At 41.4% G+C, this 26,412-nt stretch overlaps 3 protein-coding genes across 5 annotated transcripts in view; 2 read left to right on the top strand and 1 right to left on the bottom strand.

Moving 5' to 3' along the window:
• LOC311001368 (uncharacterized protein) overlaps positions 1 to 26,412 on the top strand; it is a 148,307-nt gene that overhangs the window by 36,639 nt on the left and 85,256 nt on the right. The window lies entirely within an intron of this gene.
• LOC311001533 (uncharacterized protein) overlaps positions 1 to 26,412 on the top strand; it is a gene marked incomplete at its 5' end in the record, with an annotated part of 89,109 nt that overhangs the window by 19,891 nt on the left and 42,806 nt on the right. The window contains 2 exons of the mRNA XM_083992618.1: positions 20,820 to 21,110; positions 22,148 to 22,396. Coding sequence (XP_083848744.1) covers positions 20,820 to 21,110; positions 22,148 to 22,396 — 540 coding nt within the window. The remainder of the gene's footprint in view (positions 1 to 20,819; positions 21,111 to 22,147; positions 22,397 to 26,412) is intronic.
• LOC311002251 (cell surface A33 antigen-like) lies at positions 11,375 to 16,498 on the bottom strand. Of its 3 annotated transcripts, none has more exons than XM_083993540.1 (3): positions 16,422 to 16,498; positions 13,521 to 13,880; positions 11,375 to 11,749 (listed from the first exon to the last, which is right to left on the bottom strand). In XM_083993540.1, exons 1-3 carry the CDS (start codon positions 16,480 to 16,482, stop codon positions 11,478 to 11,480), a joined length of 693 nt encoding a protein of 230 aa, XP_083849666.1. In that variant the 5' UTR covers positions 16,483 to 16,498; the 3' UTR covers positions 11,375 to 11,477. The 3 variants fall into 3 exon arrangements, with proteins under 3 accessions (XP_083849666.1, XP_083849668.1, XP_083849667.1); XM_083993542.1 differs by having other exon boundaries at positions 11,375 to 11,740; XM_083993541.1 differs by having other exon boundaries at positions 13,521 to 13,874; positions 16,422 to 16,494.

Here is a 26,412-nt window from a genome sequence, read left to right as displayed (position 1 = left end):
TTTGAATATAATTTGATATTCTGCTTCAATGTGTTTCCATGGTTAAGACTCCACTCAGCCAGTAGGTGGCAGCAAATCTCCATCATCCAAACAAACATCACACACCACAGGCTTTTCTTTTCCTTTAACTGAGCTGTCCCTGAACGCATCACCCATCTGTTTCTGATTCCATCTCCTGCTCCATGAGTTGTTTTTTTTAAATCAGATTTAACGACATGTTTCAGATGTAAACAGAGACGACACATGTATTTTTTTTCCCCCTTCACTTTATTTCTGATTTCCACACAAGGAGTCAGATTTCCAGCAAACAGGAATGTAATGTTGAGGAATGAAACTCGGAAACTCGGAATACTTCAAACTAGTGTTTGCTCCTTCCTTTCATTTCACTTGGTGCAAACATCTTTCAGAATGACTCCAGCTCTAAACTCAAGACAGCAATAATGAGAACAGAAGAACATGAGGCAGCAGCTTCTTCTTCTACACAAACACAAACTAATAGCATGTTTATACTGACAATAATGACTTAAATAACTTAAATAAAACCATCCACTCTAATCGTTTTATCTGTTTGTTTTGTTTTTTTACAAAATCTTACAGCTAAAGATTGATGCTTCTGCATCAAGTCGATGGCTCAGAACAGCATTTAGCTTTTCCCACTTTCTCTTTCATTCTGTACCATCGTTTTTTTTAAAGTGTTCGTAGCCTTCGTCATTGCACATCAGTCATCTTCACCTCTAAAAAAACCAACAACACTTCTTTGCACTTTAGTCACGATAAACAAAGCAGGAAGGTAAACAAAAATTTTCCCAAATGAGATGTCAAGGACCAATGTGCTTATAGGGTGCAGATCAAGCTTTTCCCGGATTTTTTTTTCTTATTTTCCATGTGTTTTCCATGACTAGAAAATTAGTCAACCATTTTCCAGGTTTCCCAGGTTTTCCAGGACGAGTGGGAACCCTGGTTTAAAAGCTCAGTGCTTTTTCAGCTTTTACATTAAAAAATGTTTGTCAACTAGTGAAACATTCTTGTCTGTTATTGGAGGTTTTTTAAGCTTAATCAACCAAAAAAAAAAAATCTCTACCATTTTAGTGTATAACATCAAATAGCAGCTTAATGCTAAGCTAAAATAAGCTAATGCTAAACTGGAAGCTCTTCCTCAGTGACATTTGTCTGCTCTTCATTTAGCATTCCTTTGCTTTAAAACACATCACTCATGTTCCTTACTACTTTAGCTGCCGAATAAGCTGAACCCAGTTTTTTAACCCTTGGCTCGAGACTGACCCTAAATGGAGGAATATTGACCCATAAATTTGAGAGTGTGCAAGTAAATTTTTCATCTACTTGCTCATGTGCAACCAGTATAAGTGCCCTTTTTTTCTCTTTTTTTTTTTAAGAATCTGGACTCTGTCATCACAGGTGTCAGGCCGACGTGTGTGATGATCATCAACTTTGCTTTGCAAGTCGATTTACAGGTTGCGCCCCTAAATTTTCTGGTTGTGCTCATAACATTTTAAGTTAGGGGGCGACTGGCCAGAGTAAAAAAAAGTTTAAAAAGTGAGTCTGGAACCCTGGTTTAACCCAAACTACAGCACTGTTGGCTGTTGGTTTCTGCGACGTACAACATAGACAACAGCAGCAACACCAAAAACAACAACAAAAACAGCTGCAGCCGCCACCAGACCAATGATCAGCCCAACTCGTCCGTCTTTAGGGGGTTCAGGTCCAACAGGATCTTTGTCGACCTTCAGATCGATGACACTTCTGATCGTGGTGTCCCTCTTGCCCCGTCCCTCTGTGGCCTCCAGGACCTGGCACTCAAATCTCCCAGCGTCTTCGAAGGTGACGTTCCTCAGAACCATCGATGCCTCTCCGTGCTCCATCTTGGGATCGACCGCTTGAGCTCGACCGCGGTAAACCAGATCCTGGAAGGATTCAACGCAGCCCTCGGCCCGGCAGAAGAGGACGTGGCTCTGGTTTCTCGTCCACTTCAAGAGGACAATGGCGGCACCTTCACGACCTCGACACTGAAGGGTGGCATCGTCTCCGAGCTTCACCGTCACCTCCAGCGGCCGAGGGTCTGAACAGCAAGAGGACAAAACACACAGAACAGAACATTAAGTACTGGTTCTGACTCTATAAACTTAAACTTTATTTATAGTACAACACAAAGTGCTTCACAGAGGTAAAGCACTTTGTGTTTACGTAATGCTGGAGCTAAAAACTAAAAGACTAAGACAGTGAAATACAGTAAAATATACAGTAAAAAATAAAGTAAAATACCATTTATCTCATCAAATTTCAGATTTTTTTATGGAAACAGTACATATTAATATTAATGAACACTGTTGTGTAAATATGTGGGATTGTAGCCAAGTGGCTCATTTCCATCCCCAGTCCCATTGGCAGGTTGATGTTAGACATAAAAACAATGAAGATAAAAGTACAAGAGGCAGGACTAGGACAATAGAGAATGCATCATGATAACACCTTGACATCTTACACAAACATATATGACATGGACAACATACGTATATTAATTGGCCGGAAAAGTATTAAGGGGACCAGACAAGAGATTACAGAACAGTTATAAAGTGCTACAGTGCTAATTAAAGTGCTATTTGCTAAAGTGACGAGTGCAAGATTAAATTAATCTGATTGCACAATGCCCCAATAAAGTGCAGGATTGATTTAAATTGCACTATGCCCATGGCACACGATTGCACATGCAGATGTGTGTCTAATATTGCACTAAATTTGTATACATAAATGTATTATGTGCACACTATTGTAAGAAATTGAAATACATAAGTATATGTATACGATATACAGAAGAAAAAAAATACAGAGTGGTGCCCCATACAATTAACACTCTTAGACAGGATTATCACCACATCTGATTTTCTAATAGCCATGTCTTGAGAAGTTTAGTAAACGAGGCAAGAGTTGGGAGTTCACGTATAGTGCCAGGTATTTGGTTCTAGGTCTGGGATGCACGGCATCAGTCAGTAAATTAAATTAATAAATGCTCCTTAAATAACACTTGGACTTAAGATCATCTTCTAAAAACAGATAAAGGGTGTCAAAATAAAAACCATATAAATAAATCTTTTCAGTTTTTTTGGGGGGATGAATGAGAATATCCATAGACATATAAATAAAATAACTTCAAATAAAGATTTATTTTGATACATTGCTGTAAAAGTTGCTATAAAACCCAGACAGAACCCGTAGAGACAAAGAGAGAACAAGCTGATGCAACAAGCTGATGCAACACTCACTCACTTTAGGGCCAGAAATACTTCTACACATCCCCCAGTCTATGACACCGCTGTTACCAAGTAACAACAACAACATCTGTGGCCATAATCTGACAAAGAAGAGTTGAATGAACCTCGAAGGATTTCCTTTTTGCACTTGCTCTAAATGCTGCACAAATAAAACTGCTTTTCTCTTTGTCCTGCAACTGTTGATCTCCTCCCTTTTCTTTTTTTTCCTTTTTTACCCAGACTGCTCTGCTTCAGTGCCACGTCAGCTTCTGAGCTTGAACCGGAAGCGTTTGAGAGTCGTCTGCAGCAGCTCTGTGTACTGGAGTTGAAAAAGAAAGAGGAAAAGAAACAACGACCGAGCCAAACCTGTGACCTAGATTTCACACTCTTTGCCGAAGGTCACACATTTACCTTGTGTGACCTTGTGAACATCACAGTGGAAACGTAACCGAGTGTAAATCAGAGCGAGCTAAGCGCTACAGCTTTAGCAGCACAGGCTCATGATGGTGGCGGGGAGAGGGAAGTTTTCCCAGTAGATTTACAAACTCAGCGTTCCTAAAATGTTTTGCAAATGATGTCACGCTTCATAACACTAAAATAATAAACCAACAGCCATTAAATGTTTCCTCCAAGTCAACTCTGTGTGGTTACAAAGCGTGCGCACACATAAACACACACACAGTACAGACCGCACCCTGTCATGGCGCCGATGCAAATGTCACATCATTCATAAACAAACGAAACAACTGGCGGATCAACCCCAAAACCAAAAATATGTGTTGTGTACGTTCACACACACACACACACACACACACAACCACACTCACACTTCACCTGTAAGGACTTCCTTTGCTTGACACCAAGCAGCAAACACACACGACAGAAGTAGCACAACTTGAATAGCTCCTGCAGCCATGACAAGACACCTTGATCAACACAATGACCAACAAAAAGACTGAGGAGAGACTTGCCCCTCCTTATATACTCTTTATTTTTGAATTGGAAAGTCTTGCATAAAACAAAAGTACCAAGTATCTTACCAGAAAATGACTTTGGTAGAAGTTAAAGTCACCACTTAGAATATTACTGCAGTAAAAGTTTTAAAGTAACTGACATTTACTCTATTTAAGTATCAAAAATAATGTTCTGATATAAAATGTACTTAAGTAGCCTAGAAGTATTTAAACTCCTCCTCTCCTCTCCTCTCCTCTCCTCTCCTCTCCTCTCCTCTCCTCTCCTCTCCTCTCCTCTCCTCTCCCCTCCTCTCCTCTCCTCTTATTTCCTCCTTCTCTCCTCTCTCATCTCCTCTCCTCCCTTCCCCTCTCCTCCCCTCCTCCTCTCTCCTCTCCTCTCTTTTCCTTTCCTCTCCTCTCTTCTCCTCTCCTCTCCTCTCCTCTCCTCTCCTCTCCTCTCCTCTCCTCTCTCATCTCCTCTCCCCTCCTCTCCTCTCCTCTCCTCTCCTCTCCTCTCCTCTCCTCTCCTCTCCTCTCCTCTCCTCTCCTCTCATCTCCTCCTCTCCCCTCATTTCCTCCTTCTCTCCTCTCTCATCTCCTCTCCTCCCTTCCCCTCTCCTCCCCTCCTCCTCTCTCCTCTCCTCTCTTTTCCTTTCCTCTCCTCTCTTCTCCTCTCCTCCTCTCCTTTCCTCCTCTCCTTTCCTCTCCCCTCCTCTCCCCTTATCTCCTCTCCTCTCCCCTTATCTCCTCTCCTCCTCTCCTCTCCTCTCCTCTCCTCCTCTCCTTTCCTCTCCTCTCCCCTCCTCTCCTTTACTCTCCCCTCCTCTCCCCTTATCTCCTCTCCTCTCCCCTTATCTCCTCTCCTCTCATCTCCCCTTATCTCCTCTCCCCTCCTCCCCTTTCCTCTCTTCTCCTCTCCTCTCCCCTTATCTCCTCTCCTCCTCTACTCTCCTCTCCTCTCCCTCTCCTATCCTCCTCTCTCATCTCCCCTACCTTTCCTCTCTCCTCTCCCCTTATCTCCTCTCCTCTCCTCTCCTCTCCTCTCCTCTCCTCTCCTCTCCTCTCCTCTCCTCTCCTCTCCTCTCCCCTCCTCTCCCCTCCTCTCCCCTTATCTCCTCTCCTCCTCTCCTCCCCTTTCCTCTCCCCTCCTCTCTTCTCCTCTCCTCTCCCCTTATCTCCTCTCCTCCTCTACTCTCCTCTCCTCTCCTCTCCTCTCCTCTACTCTCCTCTCCTCTCCTCTCCTCTCCTCCTCTCTCCTCTCCTCTCCTCTCGCCTGATGCTGCCACCTGCTGGTCAGAGACGATGTTCATCCCCTCATGTGTCTATTGGAGGTTGGTCAGAGCAGTAATACTGTAATAATAATAATAATAATAATAATAACAACCCTTTGTTATTTTCATAATTGATTCATCGATAAATCATTCATCTTTTCATTTTCATTACAAAATAAATAAATGTAGATAGTGTTTTTGATCACGTGTCCAGTTAGAATAACTTCATATTTCCCTTAAAGGACAGTTCTGGGCAAATTCAACTCAGGCTGTATGTTCCTAAAAGAAGAAATCTGATTGATCAGATTGAAGTTCTGCTGCTGAGGCTGTTTCCATCCCTCAAAGCCACAGACAGCGTCAGATGGAGACTCAAACATGCAGCCAGAAGTTTTTTTTACTTGAAGCAAGTCCAGAGTTTCAGAGCTCCCCACTGCACCTGAACACACCGAGCGTCGACTTGGGTCTCGACTCCGCCAGACTTTGAATTAGATCTAGTTTTGTTTGTGTGGCTTTGAGGGATGGAAACAGCCTAAGCAGTGGAACTTCCATCCGCTCCCATTCATCGTTGCCGTGGCGACGCGGGGACAGACCATAACTACCGCAAAACAGGAGACATTAAACTGAAAATCTTCAGATTCCTTCTGTTAGACCTAAAATGTTAGGAACATACAGCCCGAGTTGAATTTGCCCTTAATTGTCCTTTAACTGTAAATAAATATAGTCTTCTACACTTCTAATACTAATTACTGCTTTTATTTAAATAAGTTTTAATATTGCCCATTTATTCCTCACATTTGATTGCAGCTTTTTGTATCTTTACAGTAATTCTCTGTGTTTATATTCAACCTTGTTGGTATAGTGATATGATAATTAGAGTCAGTCAAAATTACATTTTGTTTTCGTATTGTTAGATAGATTTAATTTAATTTAATTTAGATGGATTTCATTCAATTGTCATTCACACCGTGAAACATGAGGAACGAGATGCAGAACTAACATACTGAAATAGAGAAGTAACAGTGGATAAAAATGTAGGCTACTCTAGTTTATTGTAATCTAGGTTTCAAGGTTTGTTTTATTTTACAAATCATTTTGAAAATACTAATTCAATTCACAATATATAGTAGACATGATCTTGTAAAAAGGGTAACCCCAGAAGCTTCTATAGCTTATGAACGGGGGCCCAGGGACATCAAACAGCAATGTAGTATATTATGACAAATAACAATTCCTATTTCTAACGTACAATCTAACCTAACCCTGACCATCTAAGGCAATTCCATCAGTACAAAGAGTTTATGGTTCAACACAATAATGACACAATATCAACACATCAGGCACATAGGCTACATGAAACAAAAAACAGCAAGCTGAGCTTGATTTAGACATAATTTAGCAGCAGTTTTTGTTTTAATCTTTTTTTAAAAAAGAGATGCAGACTCTTTAATCGTTCTCTCAACCTCATTCCAAGTCTGTGGTCCTTTAACGGTCACACTAAAAGACTTGTGCATTTTAGTTTCCGTCTCTTTCCCTTTAGAAGTTGTTTTCCTCTCGTGTTGTATTCATGAGTGGGTAAAAAAAATTGGGATGAGATGGCAGAGTCTGTTATTGAGTCTAAATGCTACATCATACATCACACAGGCATTATGGAAAGTGTTACATCTCCCGAGACTATGGCCCGACAGCACGGCGCCGCAGCACCGACCACACACACACGTCTTTGTTTTTAACCTTTAACAGGGACGGACCTTAATCGAACACCTTTAACCTACAACTGTGACATCACGATGATGACGCCAGGTGACGTCACATCGGTGCAGGTGAGGTCCGGTCTGATGAACATAGGCTACAGTAGCTAGAAGGAAATATGAATGATTCTACTTACAGGATAGAGCCTAAAACCCAGTGAAATCCAAACAACAACAACAACATCACTCACCTGTTCCTCTGTCCCGGTGCTCGGTTCCGTCTTCACGTCCAGACCCCGCTGGTCCGGTTCGGTGGCTCGCGCCTCAGGTCTGGTCTGGTTCTTCATGTTCCCTGTGTGTAGGCGACTGAAGTGAGTCGCGCACACACACGCTCTGCTTTATATAAGCGCTGCAGCTCCGCCCACTTTGTGGAGTCTAATGGTGCCTTCATGTGCTATGGTAATTATGGTAAATACCAATACCACTTTGTGGAGTCTAACTTCACTGAATCATAGAAATAATACAATAGGCCTGGCTACATCCATGCCTCCTCGAGCCTGAGCAGCACTTCAAATCACCATGGTAAATTATAATACAGTAAATCTCTACATATGCATTTGCTTTGCTGATTTTCAGCAGTTTTGTTTGAAAACTTTATTGAACAACATTAGACAAGTGTTCAAAAGGATTAAAAACACAACAAAGCCCAAAGGCTTGTTTCCATTGTGGTCCTATTTGATGGTAGTTTAATAACTCAATTGGACAAATGACAAAATGACACATTTTGTCTTATTTAAAAGAAAACATATCACCCTATTATGATTATTTTAATTAATGTGGGCTATGTTTACATACCGGTACATTTGTTTTTATTCATTAATATTTTAACCCTATTTTATTTGTTTGTTCGTATCATATTGTTTGTATAATTTTTTTTTTAAAGCTGCCATTTACTAAATACTACTACTAAAAAATATTTACTAAATACAGATATTGTTATTGATCACCTGTCCAACCACAGTCGGGACAATAACCGCAAATAGAACCTAATAATATACCTATAATATTCACAAATATAATAAATAGTATAATAAATAATATTTCCCGTGGTTATACATTCATAACATCACAAACACAGTTCTCATAATTACAGCTGTTATATTCTAAACACTGATTGCAGCTTATTTTCATTTTCTATGATTATTTATATCTTATATAATGTATAACATACATATAATACTCTCTAATTCTCAACACGGGGCTCAGGCTGCGTGTGTGAGTCATGAGTTGATCATCCCCTGTCCTTGTGGCTGCATTTCATTTGGAAAAGCTCAGCCATTGTTGAGAAACAGTAGAAATACAGTAGGCTACAGAGAGAGAAAGAGAGAGTGAAAGAAAGAAAGAAAGAAAGAAAGAAAGAAAGAAAGAAAGAAAGAAAGAAAGAAAGAAAGAAGACTGCTGCTCCATCAGCTGGAGGAAATGAAACCTAACGCGATCAGTTTGTTCCAAACTCCCTGAACCTGAAGCAGAAAGTTAAAGTTAAACTCCATGTGGAGACGTCTCCTCCGGCTCTGGTGCCGTTCCACTCTTTATAACAATGGATTCAGGTTCTGATTCTTCTCTTCACACGAACAACAACAAACCCAAACAAGATCCAGTTCATATATATATATATATATATATATATATAGATAGATAGATAGATAGATATATGTTTTTATATATACATGGTATGCATAAACTCTCTGTATATTTATATATATATATATATATATATATATATATTTTTCCCCCTGGCACAACAGTATTGTTCTGTACATAAGTGTTAATAAAGTTTTTTTTTTTAAAGCAGTAACAAGATGATAGCTAATCAATCAGATACAGGGACGCCATCAAACTACAGGTGAAGTTGTTGTTATTATTATTATTTAATTATTATTCATTTCTCTCTCAATTGGACAAGTCACACATTTTGTCTTTTTTTATTTTTATTATTATTATTATTATTATTACTAAATGATGTTTTTGTTGTTTGATTCATTTGAACTGGTAGCTACAGCCTACATTAAAAGAAACATCTACAGTAAATACAGATATTGTTATTGATCATGCGTCCAACCACAATGAGGACAATAGAACCTATAATAATATAGCTATAATATTCACAAATATAATAAATAAATAAACACAATCATATTTCCCTTGGTTATACATTCATATCACCACAAACACATTTTTTTATATATATCTTTATAACAAAGATTCATTTATTTTATAAACAATGATTGCAGCTTATGTTTAGTTTCTATGTTTATTTATAATTTATATAATGTAATATATTATAATCTGTAATAATAATGATTCAAAAAGTAAGTATTAGGAGGAGTATCATGTCTCCACCAGAAGAGGGAGCAATGCTGACAACACAAGGCTGCGGCTGTGTGTGTGTGGTTGGCAGCTGAGAACAGTTTGTTCCGACCTCAGAAGGAAAAAGTTAAACTAAACTCCATGTGGAGAGATGTCTCCACTTCTGTGTTGTTTCACTCTGGAATTTCCTTCTCCTTTTCAGCCCAGGTTTTCTTTTGACTTCTCTTCCTTTCTTTATAACAATGGATTCAGGTTCTGATTCTTCTCTTCACACGGACAACAAACCCAAACAGGACCCATTCATAAATAAACATCCTCAACATACATCCTGCAGCCACAAGTGTGTGTGTGTGTGTCTCTCTGTGTGTGTGTGTGTCATGAGGCGGTCATGCGCTGTCCCCGTGGCCCTTGCTGAGTCGTCACATGTCATTTTTCTTCTGCATTTTATTTGGAAAAAAGCTCAGTTGTTGTTGAGAAACATCTGCACGTTTCGACACGGAGGAGGAATGTTGTTCATGAGTTCATCTGTGTCTCTGCGGGATCCTGGTCCTGGTCCAGGTCCAGTTCTGGGTCTTACATGGTCTTTACTCTGGTCTCACTCTATTAAAGCAGAAGTAAGCGATATTTTTGTGTTAATATAAGTCTTAAATAGTTGTATCTTCCGACAGCAATCACTTACATAGAGTGGTCTGAAACACGGGTCTGTCAGTCACTCTGCTCTGCTCTGAGCCCAGGAGAAAACTTTTCTCGTATCCTACAGTTTTTATCCAATGAGGAGAGAGAACGGCATAAAGGGGCGGTCCCTCTCTGTGTGTGCAGCCAAGGGATGCGCCTGAATGTGGTGACGTAGGGACGAGGACCAATAGATCCATGACGAGGGCGGGGGCTGCTAACTCCATCTGCTGACAAGACGTTCAAGGCAACTTGTAACTCGTGTTTTTCCGACCTGTGAAGTGGTACCAGTTTGATCTGGTACGAGTTCACGGGTCAGAAGTTACGAGTGGCCGTTATAGTGACTTTCACCGGTAAAACAGGTCGGAAAAACACAAGTGGGTTGCCTGGAACGCTACAAAGTAGTAAGTCGTGACTTGAAGCTGTAACTTACGGTTTCAAAAGCCTACCTGGAACGCAGCATTAGCCAAAACGACCGGATCGCTTACTTCTGCTTTAACTTATTTGTATAGCAGCACGATTCATACAGTAAATACATTAAAATCAAAAACAGAAAAATACATTTGCAAAGAAAAAGAAAGACAGAAGAAAGTAAAAGACAATAAAAACACTTGGAATGATGAACGCTGGAGCAAATAATAATAATTTCAACCCTGATTTAAACAAACTGACCCCAGGTGTGCACTACTACATCACAGACAAACTCATATTAATTTTAGTTTAGTTTTATTCATGCTATTCTTTTGGCTATTTATTTTTATTTGTTTCATTTCATTCAAGTTGAAGTTCATGCTTCAGTTTTAGTTTTCTTTCTTCTGCTCAGTGTTTGTCTGAAACATATCAAAGACCCGGGAAGTCTCCGCTGCTCCGTCAGATGGAGGAAATTAAACTTCAATCTGATTACAACAGGAAGTTTCTCATTAAAATAACGAGCTAACGAGGTGCAGCAGCTCGGAAGATGAACAGATCCACCACACTGACTCTGTCTGTTGCCCTTTATTGGATCACAGTGACAAACAGCAGAGAACAAAACACCTTCAGGATAAAAATCCTTGCATGAAATGATTTTAAAAAGAAAGAATAAAAACTTAATTATTGCACATACAGGGAGAATTCTACAAATTGTCATGATACTTTATTTTGTAGCTTATTGAGACATTCATTTAACGGGTTAGAGCTGTAATTAAAGTAGAATAAAGCACAAAAGTGAAAGTAAAGTGCAAACACGCAGATTTTGGTCTGATCATCATCTGATGTGCATCACAACAAACTTTCTTTCTTCTCCTTCTCCTTCTCCGTCTCCGTCTCCCTCTTCTTATCTGGTGTTTGTCTGTGCTGGATTTTACACCACAAAACCATGGCAACAAGACACAACACAATGATGCCAACAACCACACCACCAACTATACCACCAACAACACCAACAGATTCATCCACTTTTCCTCCGTCCTTGTTTCCTCCTTCCTTGTCTCCAGCCTCCTTGTCTCCTCCCTCCTTGTTTCCTGCCTCCTCCCTCAGCTCCCCTATGCCTCCTGCAGAGAGAAGCAGAGAGATATCAGCTGTCAGGGAGGTGATGAGTCGTCAGACGTTGAGTTTGTCACAGTTCAGAGGTCGCAGCCTACGAGGTCCAAGGAGGCAAAATATCTGCGTCAACTGTTGGTACATTTGAAAGTGGCGGCGGCTTTTTTAATACTTCCAACGGCTCATTAGCTCATTAGGGGCAGAGTTTGCAGCATCTGCCCAATCACGGACATGGACACGTCTGACAGGACTGACTGGAAACCTGCCTGCGAGGTTTTGGTGACGTGTGTGCACGGTTCGCCAGTCAGTGAAACTACCAATGCGCAGAGATGAACAGAGTACTCGACCCCAGTACTTGAGTAAGAGTACAAATACTAGTGGTCAAAATTTACTCTGTTACAAGTAAAAGTAGCTCAGTCGACATGTTACTCGAGTAAGAGTAAAAAAGTACATGCTTTTAAATTTACTTTAAGAGTAAAGAGTAAATGTCTTATTCTTCACATCAGTGAATGACTCTAATTGTTTCTAAATGAATTTAAGGAGCTTTTAACTCTTGTTAGTGAGAATGAACTCTTTGAAAGCAGCTGCACTGATGTGCTGCTTTTAGGGGTTAGGGTTTCCTTCTCTGACAAACACAGCTTGTGTCCAATGGGATTATAGAAAAAGACCTGAAAGTAACCAGTACTTTTCAGCCTTCCTAGGAATTAACTTGAGTAAAAGTAAAAATATTTGTCTTGGAAATGTATTCAAGTAAGAGTAATAAGTACCAAAGAAATCTAATACTCAAGTAAAGTACAAATCCTCTGGATATGTAGCTACTTAAGTACAGTACTCAAGTAAATTTACTCCGTTACTGTCCACCACTGCCAATGCGCCAACCATAGACTGTAAAAAGAATGGACGTAGCACCGTGACCCGCCCACTAAACTCGAAGCAACCAATTAACGGCCGGTAAACTCTCTGTGAACATGTCACTCAACGTAATTTATGCACGAATTTGAAGCCTAAATAATACTAAAACGGTTGTGGTACAAAACCCCACAGTGTAGAAACTATCGGTAGAGACCAAAAACATAAAGTGTACCAGGCTGTAAATATGTTTTTTTAAGTTGTAAAGTCGGCTATTCTAACATGGGGCTCAATGGAGAGTTGCTCACTTCTGACACCAGCCCCTAGGGGCCGGAGAACTGCAGCTTTTTGAAAGTGGTCTTCACTTGTAGAACACACAACTCCCCCTTTGGCGCCAAGCTGAATCTGTGACTCCTCCCCCTGCTCCGCCGCCACACCCATCTCGGCGCACCTAGAGCACTGGAAAAGAGAGTAACGACACACATTGGTCCAATGGAAGCGCCTCCTGATGGAGGAATATGGGTTTTGCAAAAGCGCCCAAGAACTGACATCTCTGCATTGTTGGTGAATGAGCAAGTGTGGTATTTTCAATAATTTAAGGACATTTATAGATCACCCACGTTAATAGCATCATTGAGGACCCTTGTAATAAACAAGGTATAAGTGTAATCTGATATGACCAAGACACCTAAAAACAAAAACTCGGCCGTTTTCATCAATTTACAAGCAAGTGGGCAACACACATACATTGGAGTGAATGGGTTTTCTGGGCGCTTTTGCAATACCCATATCCTGCCACTAGGGGCGCAAAACCCTTACCACAGGAGTCAATGGTGGTGTCGTTACTCTCTCTTCCAGTGCTCTAGGCACACCTCGGTCTAACATACTGCCGAACTGACTACAGTGAAGAGCCCTTTGACTCTGTGACTCTACCTGAGTCTGTGACCGTCAGCTGCACCAGGCTGCTCTGCTCCACGTGCTTCTTCCGACCTCCTTCCACCTCGGTGGTCGTGACCCGACACTCGTACGTCCCGCTGTCGAGGACGGTGGCGTTCCTCAGGACCACGGAGACGTCTCCGTCCTTCAGGGCCGACTCCTCCTTCAGCTCCACCCGGCCTCGGTACGTCGCATGGCGGTAGCTCTCGTAGGAGCGGTTGTTGCGGTAGAAGAAGACGTATCCGTCCATCTTGGGTTCGATCCTGCTCCACTCCAGCAGAGTGATGGACGCCGCTGTGGGACCGTGACACGGAAGGATGGCGTCATGTCCACTCCTCTGTCTCACCACATCTGTAACTGAGCATGAAACTGTTAGACAGGAGTAGGGCTACTCCCAGACAAAGATCTTCTTGGTCGACCAACAGTGGTCATTAGGGTCATTAGTCATCTAATCGTAGCAGATAATGACCAAGTGTTTCCCATGGCGGCCCGCCACAGTCTCATCTGGGTTCCCGATAGTCTCTCAAAGAAATAAAAAGTATGTTATTGTGGTGTCTAAAGGGAAAACAAGGAGTTTTGGAAAGCCAAGTGTTTTCACATTACATTTCCCATGAGCCTCTGCGAAAACATTTGCCAAGAATGTTTTCATTAACCAAGAATGAAAGTCGGAGGTTGGAAGACGATCAGATACCATACCGGCTAACTGCGATCCGGCAGCGTTATTCCCATGACCCACCGGGCAGCGTCCGGGAAACCGAAAGCCTGTTTTTACAAACAGTTTGTCTCAAAGGACTTCACTTGGCATCATAACAACATCCTCTGCCCTTAAAGGACAATTCCAGGCGAATTCAACTCGGGGGTGTATTTTCCTATCATTTTAGGTCTAAAAGAAGGAATCTGAAGATTTTCACATTAATCGCTCCTGTTTTGCGTAGTTGCGTCTCTCTTCAGATAAGAAGAGGGAGACGGAGACGGAGAAGGAGAAGAAAGAAAGTTTGTTGTGATGCACATCAGATGATGATCAGACCAAAATCTGCGTGTTTGCACTTTACTTTCACTTTTGTGCTTTATTCTACTTTAATTACAGCTCTAACCCGTTAAATGAACGTCTCACTGATACTATAACAATAAGCTACTTGCTTTAAGTAAAAAAAACTTCTTGGCGCATGTTTGAGTCGCCACCTGACGCTGTCTGTGGAAAGAAATGTACACTTGAAGCAAGTCAAGAGTTGATATTCCTGTGTTTATGACACAAACAGTAGCTCCGACTGCATCTGAATACACCAGCACTGCAACTTCGGGCTCGCGCGAGACTTTGAATTAGATCTAGTTTTACAAACATGCCGGCTTGCTTGCAGTAAATAAACTTCTCAGTGCATGTTTGAGTCTCCATCTGACGCTGTCTGTGGAAAAAAATTGCGGCTTTGAGGGATGTAAACAGCCTAAACAGCGGAACTTACATCCAGACTTAACTACCGCAAAACAGGAGCAATTAAACTGAAAATCTTCAGATTCCTTCTTTTAGACCTAAAATGTTAGGAAAATACACCCCTGAGTTGAATTCGCCTGGAATTGTCCTTTAAGCCTGGTTTATGCTTCTCCGTTGCGGCGCCGGCGCCATGTAGCCTGACGTGCACCTCCAAAAAATCCTGAATACGCGTCACGTCAACGTGAACCGCAAGGACTGTGATTGGTCCGCTCAGAACGTCAGTGTGGTAAATTCACCCATTCAGCCTCGACTGGTCGGACAGACCAACTCCGCAAACGTCTTCTCCGTCACCTGCACTTCAACATTTGCAATAAAAGCGTTTGTTTTTCAGTTGCCATTGTTTACTGTGACCGGAAGCAACGCGTTCCTCGACGCAGAACTTTGAATGCTCAACGACGGTGTTGGGTCTACGCCGTAATATAATTTTTTCCAGCCCTTCAAAGTGCAGGAAAAACACAGTTTTTATTTGGACCTAACCAACTCACGTATCCCTCCGCCCAGGGTTAGCGCCCGCCGATCAGCAGTTGGTTTTTTTGAAGGGCTGGAAAAACTTATAATAGAGCGAACAATGGAACTGTGTATTTTTTCCAGGTAAAACCTCTTTTAGGCCGTGAAAATAGGCCGTTTCTTTGGGTCTGTTCACAACAATGTATGTTGTAAATCTCTGGGCAGGGCTATTATGGGCTGGCGTTGCTAACGGGAGGAGTGCAGAGAGTCTTCTACTGCAATTAAAGTACTTAGGGGCTATTTGTAGATCATACAACCCCAACTCCCTTTAAGCCTAGACTTAAATGTAGACAGTAGAAAATGCTGGGCGAGTCGACCACTAAATATCAAAATAATTATAAAGACAAAACAATATATTTATCTAAAATGGAGCCATTAACAAGTGGTAATGTAGATTCGTCCACATTAATATGAGACTCTTTTAGAACCAAAAGCCTAACCTTAACCCAACTCTTTAAAAAACCCCAACCACGATATCACAGGGATATACTGTTTAAAAAAGAAATTGGCAGTATCCAGCCCTTCAAATTAAAAGCCCTCGCCTTTCATATAGATTTTGACTTAATTTTGACAAGACACTGCTTCAAAATGTTTGTTTGTTTATTTTCTCTGTGACCAACTAAAGACAACTCCCAATACAACAACTTTCACTTTTGATTCCTTTGCTTTCTCTTTGACACACAGAAACACCTCAGAAGTAGAACAACACAAGACACAATAATGATCATTGGTAGATGATGTTGATGTTGACAGTCAGTCAAACCGTCGTTATTATTTGTTTATATTCTTACTTCCGCCACATTCAGATCAACTAGATCAGCTGTAATAACAAACAGCTGTCATCAGAAGAAGACAGGAAACGTCACACACACAAACAAACACACACACATATACACACTCACCTTCAGCTGCAGATAAAAAGCAGTATTTCAGTAAGAAGAAACCAAGAAACAGCGGCGACATGACGGTCGGTGAGACATTTAAACTGACTGTACGCAGCTGGAAGGGAGGAATAGGGGGCGTGTCTCTCTATCACATTATCAGTTTGCACTGCGGGGACTTCAGGGTATTCACGGTCGGATACATTAGCCTATTATTATTATTATTATTACACTAACATAGTAGGCAGGGGCTGTTGGTGCGTTTCACTGCAGGAACCACCCTGAAGAAACATTTCCTGGAAGTTTTTACTGCGCCAAGAGACGTCTCTCTCTCCCTCGGATAGATCAGCCTTGAAACCGTCCTGTCGTCATCCCGTCTCACCGACGGACTGCGCCACTCCTGCTGCTGCACATTGTATTGTAGGCTATTATAGCTCTGACCATGGCGTGTGCGTCGCAGCTTCTGTCTGCAGGCGGATGTGTGAAGTTCTTCTTCTGCTTTTGTGGCATTTTACAGCAGCTGCATCCCTGAAGTGTGGTTTGGGTCCCTAAAATAAAATAAAATAAAATAAAATAAAAATCATGAACTAACTATGAATTGTTCTATTGACAATTATTAATAAATATCGATACAATAAAAAAAATCATAAAAAGATAAAACTGATCGCCTATAAATGTTACAAAAAATTTATAACGGTTTAAAGTGACATTAAGATAAAAAATAAAAATAATTACATACATTACCATATAATCAAATTAATAAAATGACAAATGAAATTAAACAAAACTGATAAAATACAGTCTTCAATCAACGTTAAATAATTGCTAATGAAGGGATAATCAATCAGTAGCCCATGTTAGTATTCTTCTAGTCTTATTCTGCTTTTTTCTTTCTTGCTATTTGCTGCTGCACAAATGTAAATAAAGGAATCTTATCTTCTTACTGCCACTGTCGCTATGGTTTACAGCTGTCCCCTGAACGTGTCACTGCCAGGCTTTGTGGTTGTTATTGCAAACAAAGTTGGAAATGTGTGAAATGGACCAAACACTTTGCAAGAGCAACGTGCAAAGATGTTGAGAGTCAGAGCTGCAGGTAGAGACACGTGGAGGAAACAGGAAACTGAGGGGGAGGCAGAAATTATGTTCATCTATCGACACTTTGACCACCAACTACAACGGTTGTGTCCTTTAGGCCTAGTTCTTGTTGAGACGATGATTAACGGTTTTTAACAGCATCCTGTGTGTCTTACCGTCAGATTCAGAAATGATTCAAGGCATGTTTGTGCTCATCAAGTCGGCTGAAGAGTGACCTTTGACCTCCTGCCCTGTGATGTCACAGCTGTAGAGGCCATAGAGAGAGACGAACTGAAGTAACGCTCGCCATGGGACCTCAACTCGGAAAAAAATCTCCATTGTAAGTGAACGGGAGTCAAAATTTTATTTCGTGATCCGATTGGATTGTGTAATGAGAAAAATATCTGACTGATTAACCTACTTAAAGGGATAGTTCACCCAAAATTGAAATTTCAATGTGGACTAAGGGCTGGGAGAAGTTTCAGAGTCCTCCGTGGCTTCTCTGAGTTACAGCGGGGCTCTGTGCAGCACTGCATGTCCATATGACGGTTGAGAACGGAGCTCACTTTTCTTCGTCCAAAAAGACACACCAAAAAACATCCAAATACCTCCATGCTGCTCGTCTGTAATGTCCCTCTGGTATTGAAGCCCCAACACGAGAAATTGTTCCGCTGGTCAGTGCAAGACACAGGAAGAGCAGTGAACTGAGTGAACTTTTTTTTGAACAATTTCTCATGTCGGGGCTTCAATACAAGAGGGACATTACAGACGAGCACTATGGAGGTATTTGGATGGTTTTTGGTGTGTCTTTTTGGATGAAGAAAAGTGAGCCCCATTCACAACCATTATATGGACAAATACTGCTGAGTGAAATTTGAATTTTGGGTGAACTATCCCTTTAAAACATCACGTTTCATGCCAAAAAAATCAGCAGTTTGTCGTTAAACAGGATCAATCATTAATTGATCAGATTCTTAATGACCTGCACAGGCAACTGATAATTGATCCGGGGGGAGGAGGAATAAAACAGCAGATGAATATTTTCTACATGTTTCTTTTTCTTTCTTCCTGTGCTATAACATACGTAATGTTTCTTTTTTGTAGGGCTGTGTTCACATTTCAAGACAAAACCACAGATGACACTCACAGAGGAAGGAGTGGGTTCATCTGCAGAGACGGAAAAAAACGTCTCAGTCTCACTTTGTTCTGTTGGACAATGGGACAGACGTGTCCTCTGAAGCTGCTTGGTAAGTAAAATATATATTTATTATATTAATATCACTTTATACATGTAGAGTCTGACACAGATTTACTTCACTTTAAAACCCATAAAACAACGTACATGTATTACTGAACGGACGTCGTAGAGTTGAAATGACCAGTTTCACATGTTCAGTTATGTGGAGTAAAAACAGAAAGTGGAAGATATTTTAAGAGATGTGCAACTCCAACTTCTTCATTCAGATTAACAGGTTTTTTTTTTTAAAAACACATTAAAATATTGGTTAAACCTTGTGAAAAGTCAGATTTAATGAGGACGACTGATCAGTGTTAATGGTTTCATCACCTCCGCCCCCGGGCACATCCTGTTTAACTGTGACTTTTACAAGTCGAGGTTTTCTCAGCTTCAGACTGATTTATTGTGTTTTCAATAATCAGTTCCATTGTTGGTCGTTTTCTTTCTCTTCAGTGCTGGTTTCTCTGCTCTGCTGCTCAACAGACCAAGGTCAGTGAACGCATCATGGTATAAAACTGCTCAACAATGTGCATTCTTCTTCCTGTGCTTTTATTGTGAAGGGCTGATCCATGAGAAGATTTTTTTTTAAACCATCTCAGTGTAGTTTTCCATCTCCTCTCTCAGCTTCTTTCTGGAGCTCTAGTAACGACAGGTCGGAGTCAACCAATCAGAAGAGAGGAGGAGGCTCTGAGCCTCTTTTCTGATTGGCTGACTGTTTTCTAAAGTGATCCAATAAAAACAGAGCAGCTTTAAGAATCAAACACTCAGAGAAACCAAATCCTGCAAGTTGATGGATGGTGGGTCCATGTGGTGACACAAACATCTACCTTTATACTGTATGGAGCTTTAAAGGGAAATTCTGGCGTAAGTCTAAACCATGGTGTAACACACCGTGACACCGAGTTAGACCCCCCACCAAGAGATGAAGTCTGCAGATCGTTGCTTTCTCTGGTTGTAGCGATGTTAGCGAAGACCGTACAACAGCAAACACTGCAGACAATGTGGCCACGCAGACCGACCGCCACAAATAATGCTCAGAACAGCACCGAACTTCGTCAACAATATAAACACAGTCACAGAAATGTAGCTCGAGGCATCAAACGTCTGCTAGTGTTGACCATAGACTGTAACAAACATGGACGTAGCGTCCGTGACATCACCCATTGGTCTTGGGGAGTCGTTTTTGTGACTCCAACATGGCGGCCTGAACAGCACCATGTTGGATTGGCCGGCCGAGAACCCGCCCACTGGCCTCGAAGCAGCTGTCCACGGAGCTGCTCGGACCTGTCACTCAACATTTCCGCGCCCTAATTGGCCAGAGTTTTAACCTAATAACAGTAAAACGGTAGAGTTAAAAAATAATTCACCCCCCTCAGAGTGTGTGCGGGGGTAGAAACTATCGATTGAGAAAAAAAAACGTTCTGACACCAGGCTTTTAACATGTTTATTGAGGATGTAAAGTCTGTGATTTTAACATGGGGGTCTATGGAGAATGCTGCTTTCTGACACCAGCCCCCAGAGGAAGAAGAGGGGATTGCAGTTTGTTGAACGCGGAAGTGACTTCACTTCTCAGACCCACAACTGCCCCCTTGGTGTTGCCTGTAGAGACCGACAAAACTCACCCTGCTCTCCTCCAGGAAGCCCTGAGAGTCGATTACCGAGCTTCAGCCACAACAAGCAAGGAGAGCGGGGTGAGCGCTGTAGGATAAAAACAGGCAACACTAGCAGACGTTTGATGCCTCGAGCTACATTATGTGACTGTGTTTATATTGTTGATGAAGTTCGGTGCTGTTCTGAGCATTATTTGTGGCAGTCGTTCAGCGTGGCCACATTGTCTGCAGTGTTTGCTGTTGTACGGTCTTCACTAACATCACTACAACCAGAGAAAGCAACGATCAGCATCTTGGTGGGGGGTCTAACTCGGTGTCACGGTGTGTTACACCATGGTTTAGACTTACGCCGGAATTTCCCTTTAACACAAACATCTACCTTTATACTGTATGGAGCTTTAACACAAACATCTACCTTTATACTGTATGGAGCTTTAACACAAACGTCAATCAGGATTAATTCAGTTCTTTGTGACATTATTGTTAATTCTCTCTCAGCTCGTCTGACTGTGAACCCCAACAGCTCTCAGCTGTTTAGAGGAGACTCAGTGTCTCTGAGCTGTGAGGAGGACGACAGCTCTGCTGGATGGAAGGTGATGAGGAATCCAACCAGAGACACCAAAGCTGAGTGTGACGACTGGGGAGAACCAACTGGTTCCTCCTGTAGAATCAGCTTCCTCGTCCCAACAGACAGTGGAGTTTACTGGTGTGAGCTGAGAGAGGGAGCAACAACCAATAGCAGCATCAATGAGTCAACAAGCAGCAGCAGCATCAACATCACTGTGACTGGTAAGATCAGACTGTGGAGTCACTCAGTACATTTACATGACACTTGAAAAAACCGAATTATTGCCTTAATCCGACTATAACTGGACAACTGAAGTGCATGTAAACACCTTAGTCCGGGGGCGGTGCGTGGCGCAGTGGGTAGAGCGGCCGTCCCATGTAGAGGCTACAGTCCTCGCCGCAGGCGTCCCCGGTTCGAATCCCGCGTCGGGCAGACCTTTCCTGCGTGTCATTCCCCCTCTCTCTGCCTCCCCATTTCCTGTCTATCTCTACTGTCATCACTATCAAATAAAAAGCAAAAAGCCGAAAAAATATACTTAAAAAAAAAAAAAACACCTTAGTCCGACTGAAATCGGAGTTGGAGAACTCCGATTAAGACACCCAGATAATGCGATTGGAATTCGATTTTCTCCGTCATGTATACACCTTAGTCGGAGTATAACTGGACAACGCATGTGCTCATGCTCCACAACCGTAGAGACGGCACAAAGTGGAGCAGAGAAGCCGCCCGAACCCGGCAAAGTAAAGACAAAAACCCAACGTCAGCACAGATTCAATGCATTTCACACAGCGCAACCAGCAAGAGTGTTTTATTTAAAAAGAGAGAGAGAGAGAGAGAGAGAGAGAGAGAGAGAGAGAGAGAGAGAGAGAGAGAGAGGAAAAAAGGAAGCCCGTATCCTATTCTCAGCGTGAATCCAGCCCAGACTGGCGCGTCTGGTCAGGAACTGCAGTTGAGAATTTATTATTAAGCTACTAAGTTGTTTATATTCAGTTTTTTAGGAGGTGACAGAAAAGTCAACAGGACAGGGGGGGGTATTAACCCACTGAAATGACGGGTGACGCCGCATGAGGGGGCGATGGACCCCGTCAGTTATTAGATTTTCTCAGTTGCATGTAAACTGAGACAAGGACAGAAGTCTGACTTGACGCCAAAATCGAATTTTGAGCCTAGCTCGATTAAGCTCTGCATGTAAACGTACTGAGTGATGATGAAGCTGTGTGGAAATGGATCAACTGCTGTACTTTGTCTCTGTGTTGAGGTGGACCAGTGATCCTGCAGAGTCCTGTCCTCCCTGTGATGGAGGGACATGATGTCACTCTGAGCTGTCAATCAAAGGAGACCCCTCCCTCCAACCCCCCAGCTGCTTTCTATAAAGATGGCTCCCTCATCAGGACTGAGCCTACACGTCACATGACCATCCACCATGTCAACAAGTCTGATGAAGGCCTCTACAGCTGTGACATCACAGGCCATGGAGGGTCTCCACCCAGCTGGATCACTGTCACAGGTCAGGAGGCCCAAATCATTTCTGTATCTTCTCCAGAGATGCCCTCCACCACCGCTCTTCCATCAGCCTCCATCACAACATCTATCATCTTCGTCTCTGCGTCCGTGGGTGGTCTGGTTGTTCTGGTCCTACTGGTTCTGCTGGTGAGACGATGTGTCCGGAGGAAACCTGAAGGTAGGACGCACAGAACTTCTGTCAAGATGCTGTTAAAAACCGTTAATCATCGCCTCAACAAGAACTAGGCCTAAAGGACACAACCGTTGTAGTTGGTGGTCAAAGTGTCGATAGATGAACATGATATCTGCCTCCCCCTCAGTTTCCTGTTTCCTCCACGTGTCTCTACCTGCAGCTCTGACTCTCAACATCTTTGCACGTTGCTCTTGCAAAGTGTTTGGTCCTTTTTCACACATTTCCAACTTTGTTTGCAATAACAACCACAAAGCCTGGCAGTGAGACGTTCAGGGGACAGCTGTAAACCATAAGTGGCAGTAAGAAGGGGTTAGGCTACTGATAGATTATATGAATCTGCCTGAATCTTACTGAATTTTATCCAAGACGACAGTCGCATCCTAAACCCAAACCACAACCACGGCTGTTTTTATAGTTACCATGGTAACTAACGATTAAAGTAGGTTCATCACTGTCCGTATGACAACTGAGGACCAAGTTGAGAAAATCTAAAGTGAAACCTTCAGGTGAGATGTTTTGTATTTCATTCTGCAGAGAGTGAAGCAGCTCCGGTGTCGTCAGCAGCCGTCAGTGATGAGGCGGACTGGACCACAGGTACGTACAACGACAACAACAACAACAACAACAACTGGGGGTAAAAAGTCAAACTGAAGCTGAAACTTCGTTGAAATTAAAGTGTACGTTGATGCTGAGGGATAGTGTGCAGATCAACAAGCTAACGACTCTAGCTGCAGCCTCCTCACCAGCAAACATTCGCTCTCTTTTAGCTCCATGTTTGGTCTCCACCACCAACTCCTGAAGTCCGTAGCCACTGGACACTGACTTTTAAATTATGGTTTAAAACAGCGAGGGTAACCTGCTAAATACAGCTCATAAAGGCATCTCTAGGCAATTGAATCAGGTCAACTGGACTTTTTACTTTTGTCTTTGAAGACGTTTCACCTCTTATCCAAGTGACTTCATCAGTTCGTGTAGACTAGACTGGCGAGAATGAGAAATACCCGAGTCATTTAATGAAATGAAATTTAATGAAAAAACATCTGATACAGGATATAAATCCTCTACATCAGACTCAAATAAATAACAACATACACAAATTAAACACAAATATACCAACCCATACATAATCACTAAAATACATATAACAGAATAATCCCAAAAAATCTCAAGAAAACTACAAAAAAAGACAGAAAGAAAAAGAAAGAAACAACAAAACAAAATAATTCATACCCTTGCCCTGTAATTATATAAAAAGTCCTTGTTTGACCAACATTGATCGAGTCTATTTTTAAAAGAGTTCACTGACGGAGCCTGTACTACATCCTCAGGAAGCTTGTTCCATACTCTTACAGCTCTGAGTGCAAAAAAATATTTTCTTTTGTCACAACGACATCTTTTTGTCAGCCAGTCTAGTCTACACCAACTGATGAAGCCACTTGAATAAGAGGTGAAACCCCTTCAAAGACAAAAGCCAAAAGTCCAAAAGTTGACCCGATTCAATTGCCTAGCGATAGCAGAAATAACAGGTAATGCAGTAGAGTGATGTATTGTGAGTAGGGATGTCACAATTACTTGTTTTCACAATTAATCGTGGTATTAAACACCACAATTAATTGATCGTAAAGATTCCTAAATACCGTCACTTTCTGAAAAAGATTATGCCGGAACCATATCGGCAGATGCACCAAAGTAAAGGAAGATGCACAGATACTGGTAACATAACACTGAATTAGTGGGAATTTAAATGTTAGTGTGTCATTTGTAATTTAAAAAAATGATTAAAATAAACTTAAACAATTGGTATAGATGACAATTAATGACTTAAATATTTCAAACACTTCCCCCGGCGGATTAATAACTGGTCCTATATTAAGAGATTAGTAATGTAATTATATTTTGACTATATTTGATTTTACACATTCATAGTGTTGTGAAATGTATTGATGCATAATAATCGTGATAATCGTAACACCGTGATTATTTCTCTGACAATAATCGTACCAAGAAAATCTATAATCATGACAGCCCTAATTGTGAGTATTGTTTGCATGTAAAGTACTACCTTAAGTTTATGCAGCCGTTGCATTCACATGACCCGTCTGTTGTAGGAAGCGATGCGGCTGCAGTTTACACAGCGGTGAGAAGAACAACAGACGTGGCTTATGGACAAGTCTTCATCAGAGCACACAGCATGAGAGGTACAGTCAGTCCACATCGGGTTCTGGTTCTGTGTAGAGAGACACAGTTCATACACATTAGATGTGACTGTGTGGTCCTGATGGATGCATTTCAGTTGCAGTCATTATGCCAAGCTATTGTATTGATATTAGGGCTGGGCCGATATGCTTTTGTGCCGATTCGATTCTCTAACGATTTTTGGGTCCCGATTCGATTTAAATTGCGATTCTGATTAAACAAGTATTGCGATTTGATTTTACCAAGTATTGCGATTTTATATTTCAATTATTGTGATTGTCTGTCCTTAAACAAGAGCAGGTTGAACCAAACACTTGACAATACACCATAAGTCATATTTACAAAAAACAATACACACATCAGTGTTCGTTTGTTCACATAGATATCTGTGAACAAACTAACACAACAGGCCGGTTTGACTTTGTCGAGTGTAATGGCACAGAAAACATGATCGTACAATAAACATTGGTCGTCCCAAAAAAAAAAAAAAAATTAAATTAAATTTAAAAAACAAAAATCTAAAAAAAAATCGATTCTCATATGAGATTTTTAAAAATTGCCAGAAAAAAATCGTGATTAATATAAAAATCGTTTTTTTTTGGCCCAGCCCTAATTGACATACTACAAAACTATGTAGTAGGCCTATGTGCCTCCACTAAAATGAACTGTGTGTTTGTGTGCAGAGTGTCCACCGGACCCTGAGGTCATCTACTCGTCCCTGAGGTTGTCCCCCACAGCTCCTCACCAGCCCATCCACTGACGTCCTGCTCAGCAACTGATCCCATTATTTATTTATATAAAATGTCTGTACGTTGTGTGTGTCGGAGCTCCTGCAGCTTTACAATATTGTGTGTGTGTGTGTGTGTGTGTGTGTTTTAATAAATGAAATGTAATTTAATAAACTACTGCAGCTAATAGTTGATTCATAATAAAACTAAGCCACTAGCTAGGCTATATTAATAATTATTATTTATCAAGCAAAACTAATAAATGCTTCATCCTCTCAGATGTGACACTCTTATTGTGTTTTTCTTTATCGTCATTCGTGAATATAATTAGATAGATTTCAGACACCCCTAAAGTGGACTGTACCATTCCTCATGTCTGCTTGTTGTAAGCTCAGACTGTGTCACACAAGCTGAACAGACACTGTAGGTGAGTAGCAGTAGTAGCAGCTAACAATCTAGGTTGTTTAGTTTACTTTTTCACCTGCTGAATTTCTCTGAATGTCAGACAGTAACAGATGAAAGCTAACGTTTTCCCATTTAGTCTCGAGTTATAGCCTATTTAAGCTAACTAATGCTAGCTAGTAGTTTCTAATTTTTGCATTGGTTTCATGCTCGGATGGTTTCTAAATTTTCTACTTTAAGTTACTATTTAAATTATTCTTCATGTTAGCTCATGACTTTCATTACCATTGTCAAGTTATTGTTTTGTTACCAACATAAAATATCAGACATCCACTGTTAGCTGGTTGCTAAAGCTAACACTATCCTGTAAGCCTGAATGCTGACTGACTAATGCGAGCTAGTTCTCACAGTGTTGATTTAGCGTTCAACTAACTAGTGTTAGCTAAGTTTGACCTAAAGTTTCTGTTTAGATTCATCCATTTTAGCTGGCAAGTAGCTTAA

Source organism: Trachurus trachurus (assembly GCF_905171665.1).
Source record: "Trachurus trachurus genome assembly, chromosome: 18".
Classification (NCBI taxonomy): domain Eukaryota; kingdom Metazoa; phylum Chordata; class Actinopteri; order Carangiformes; family Carangidae; genus Trachurus; species Trachurus trachurus.
This window is presented reverse-complemented; position numbering and strand designations above follow the sequence as displayed.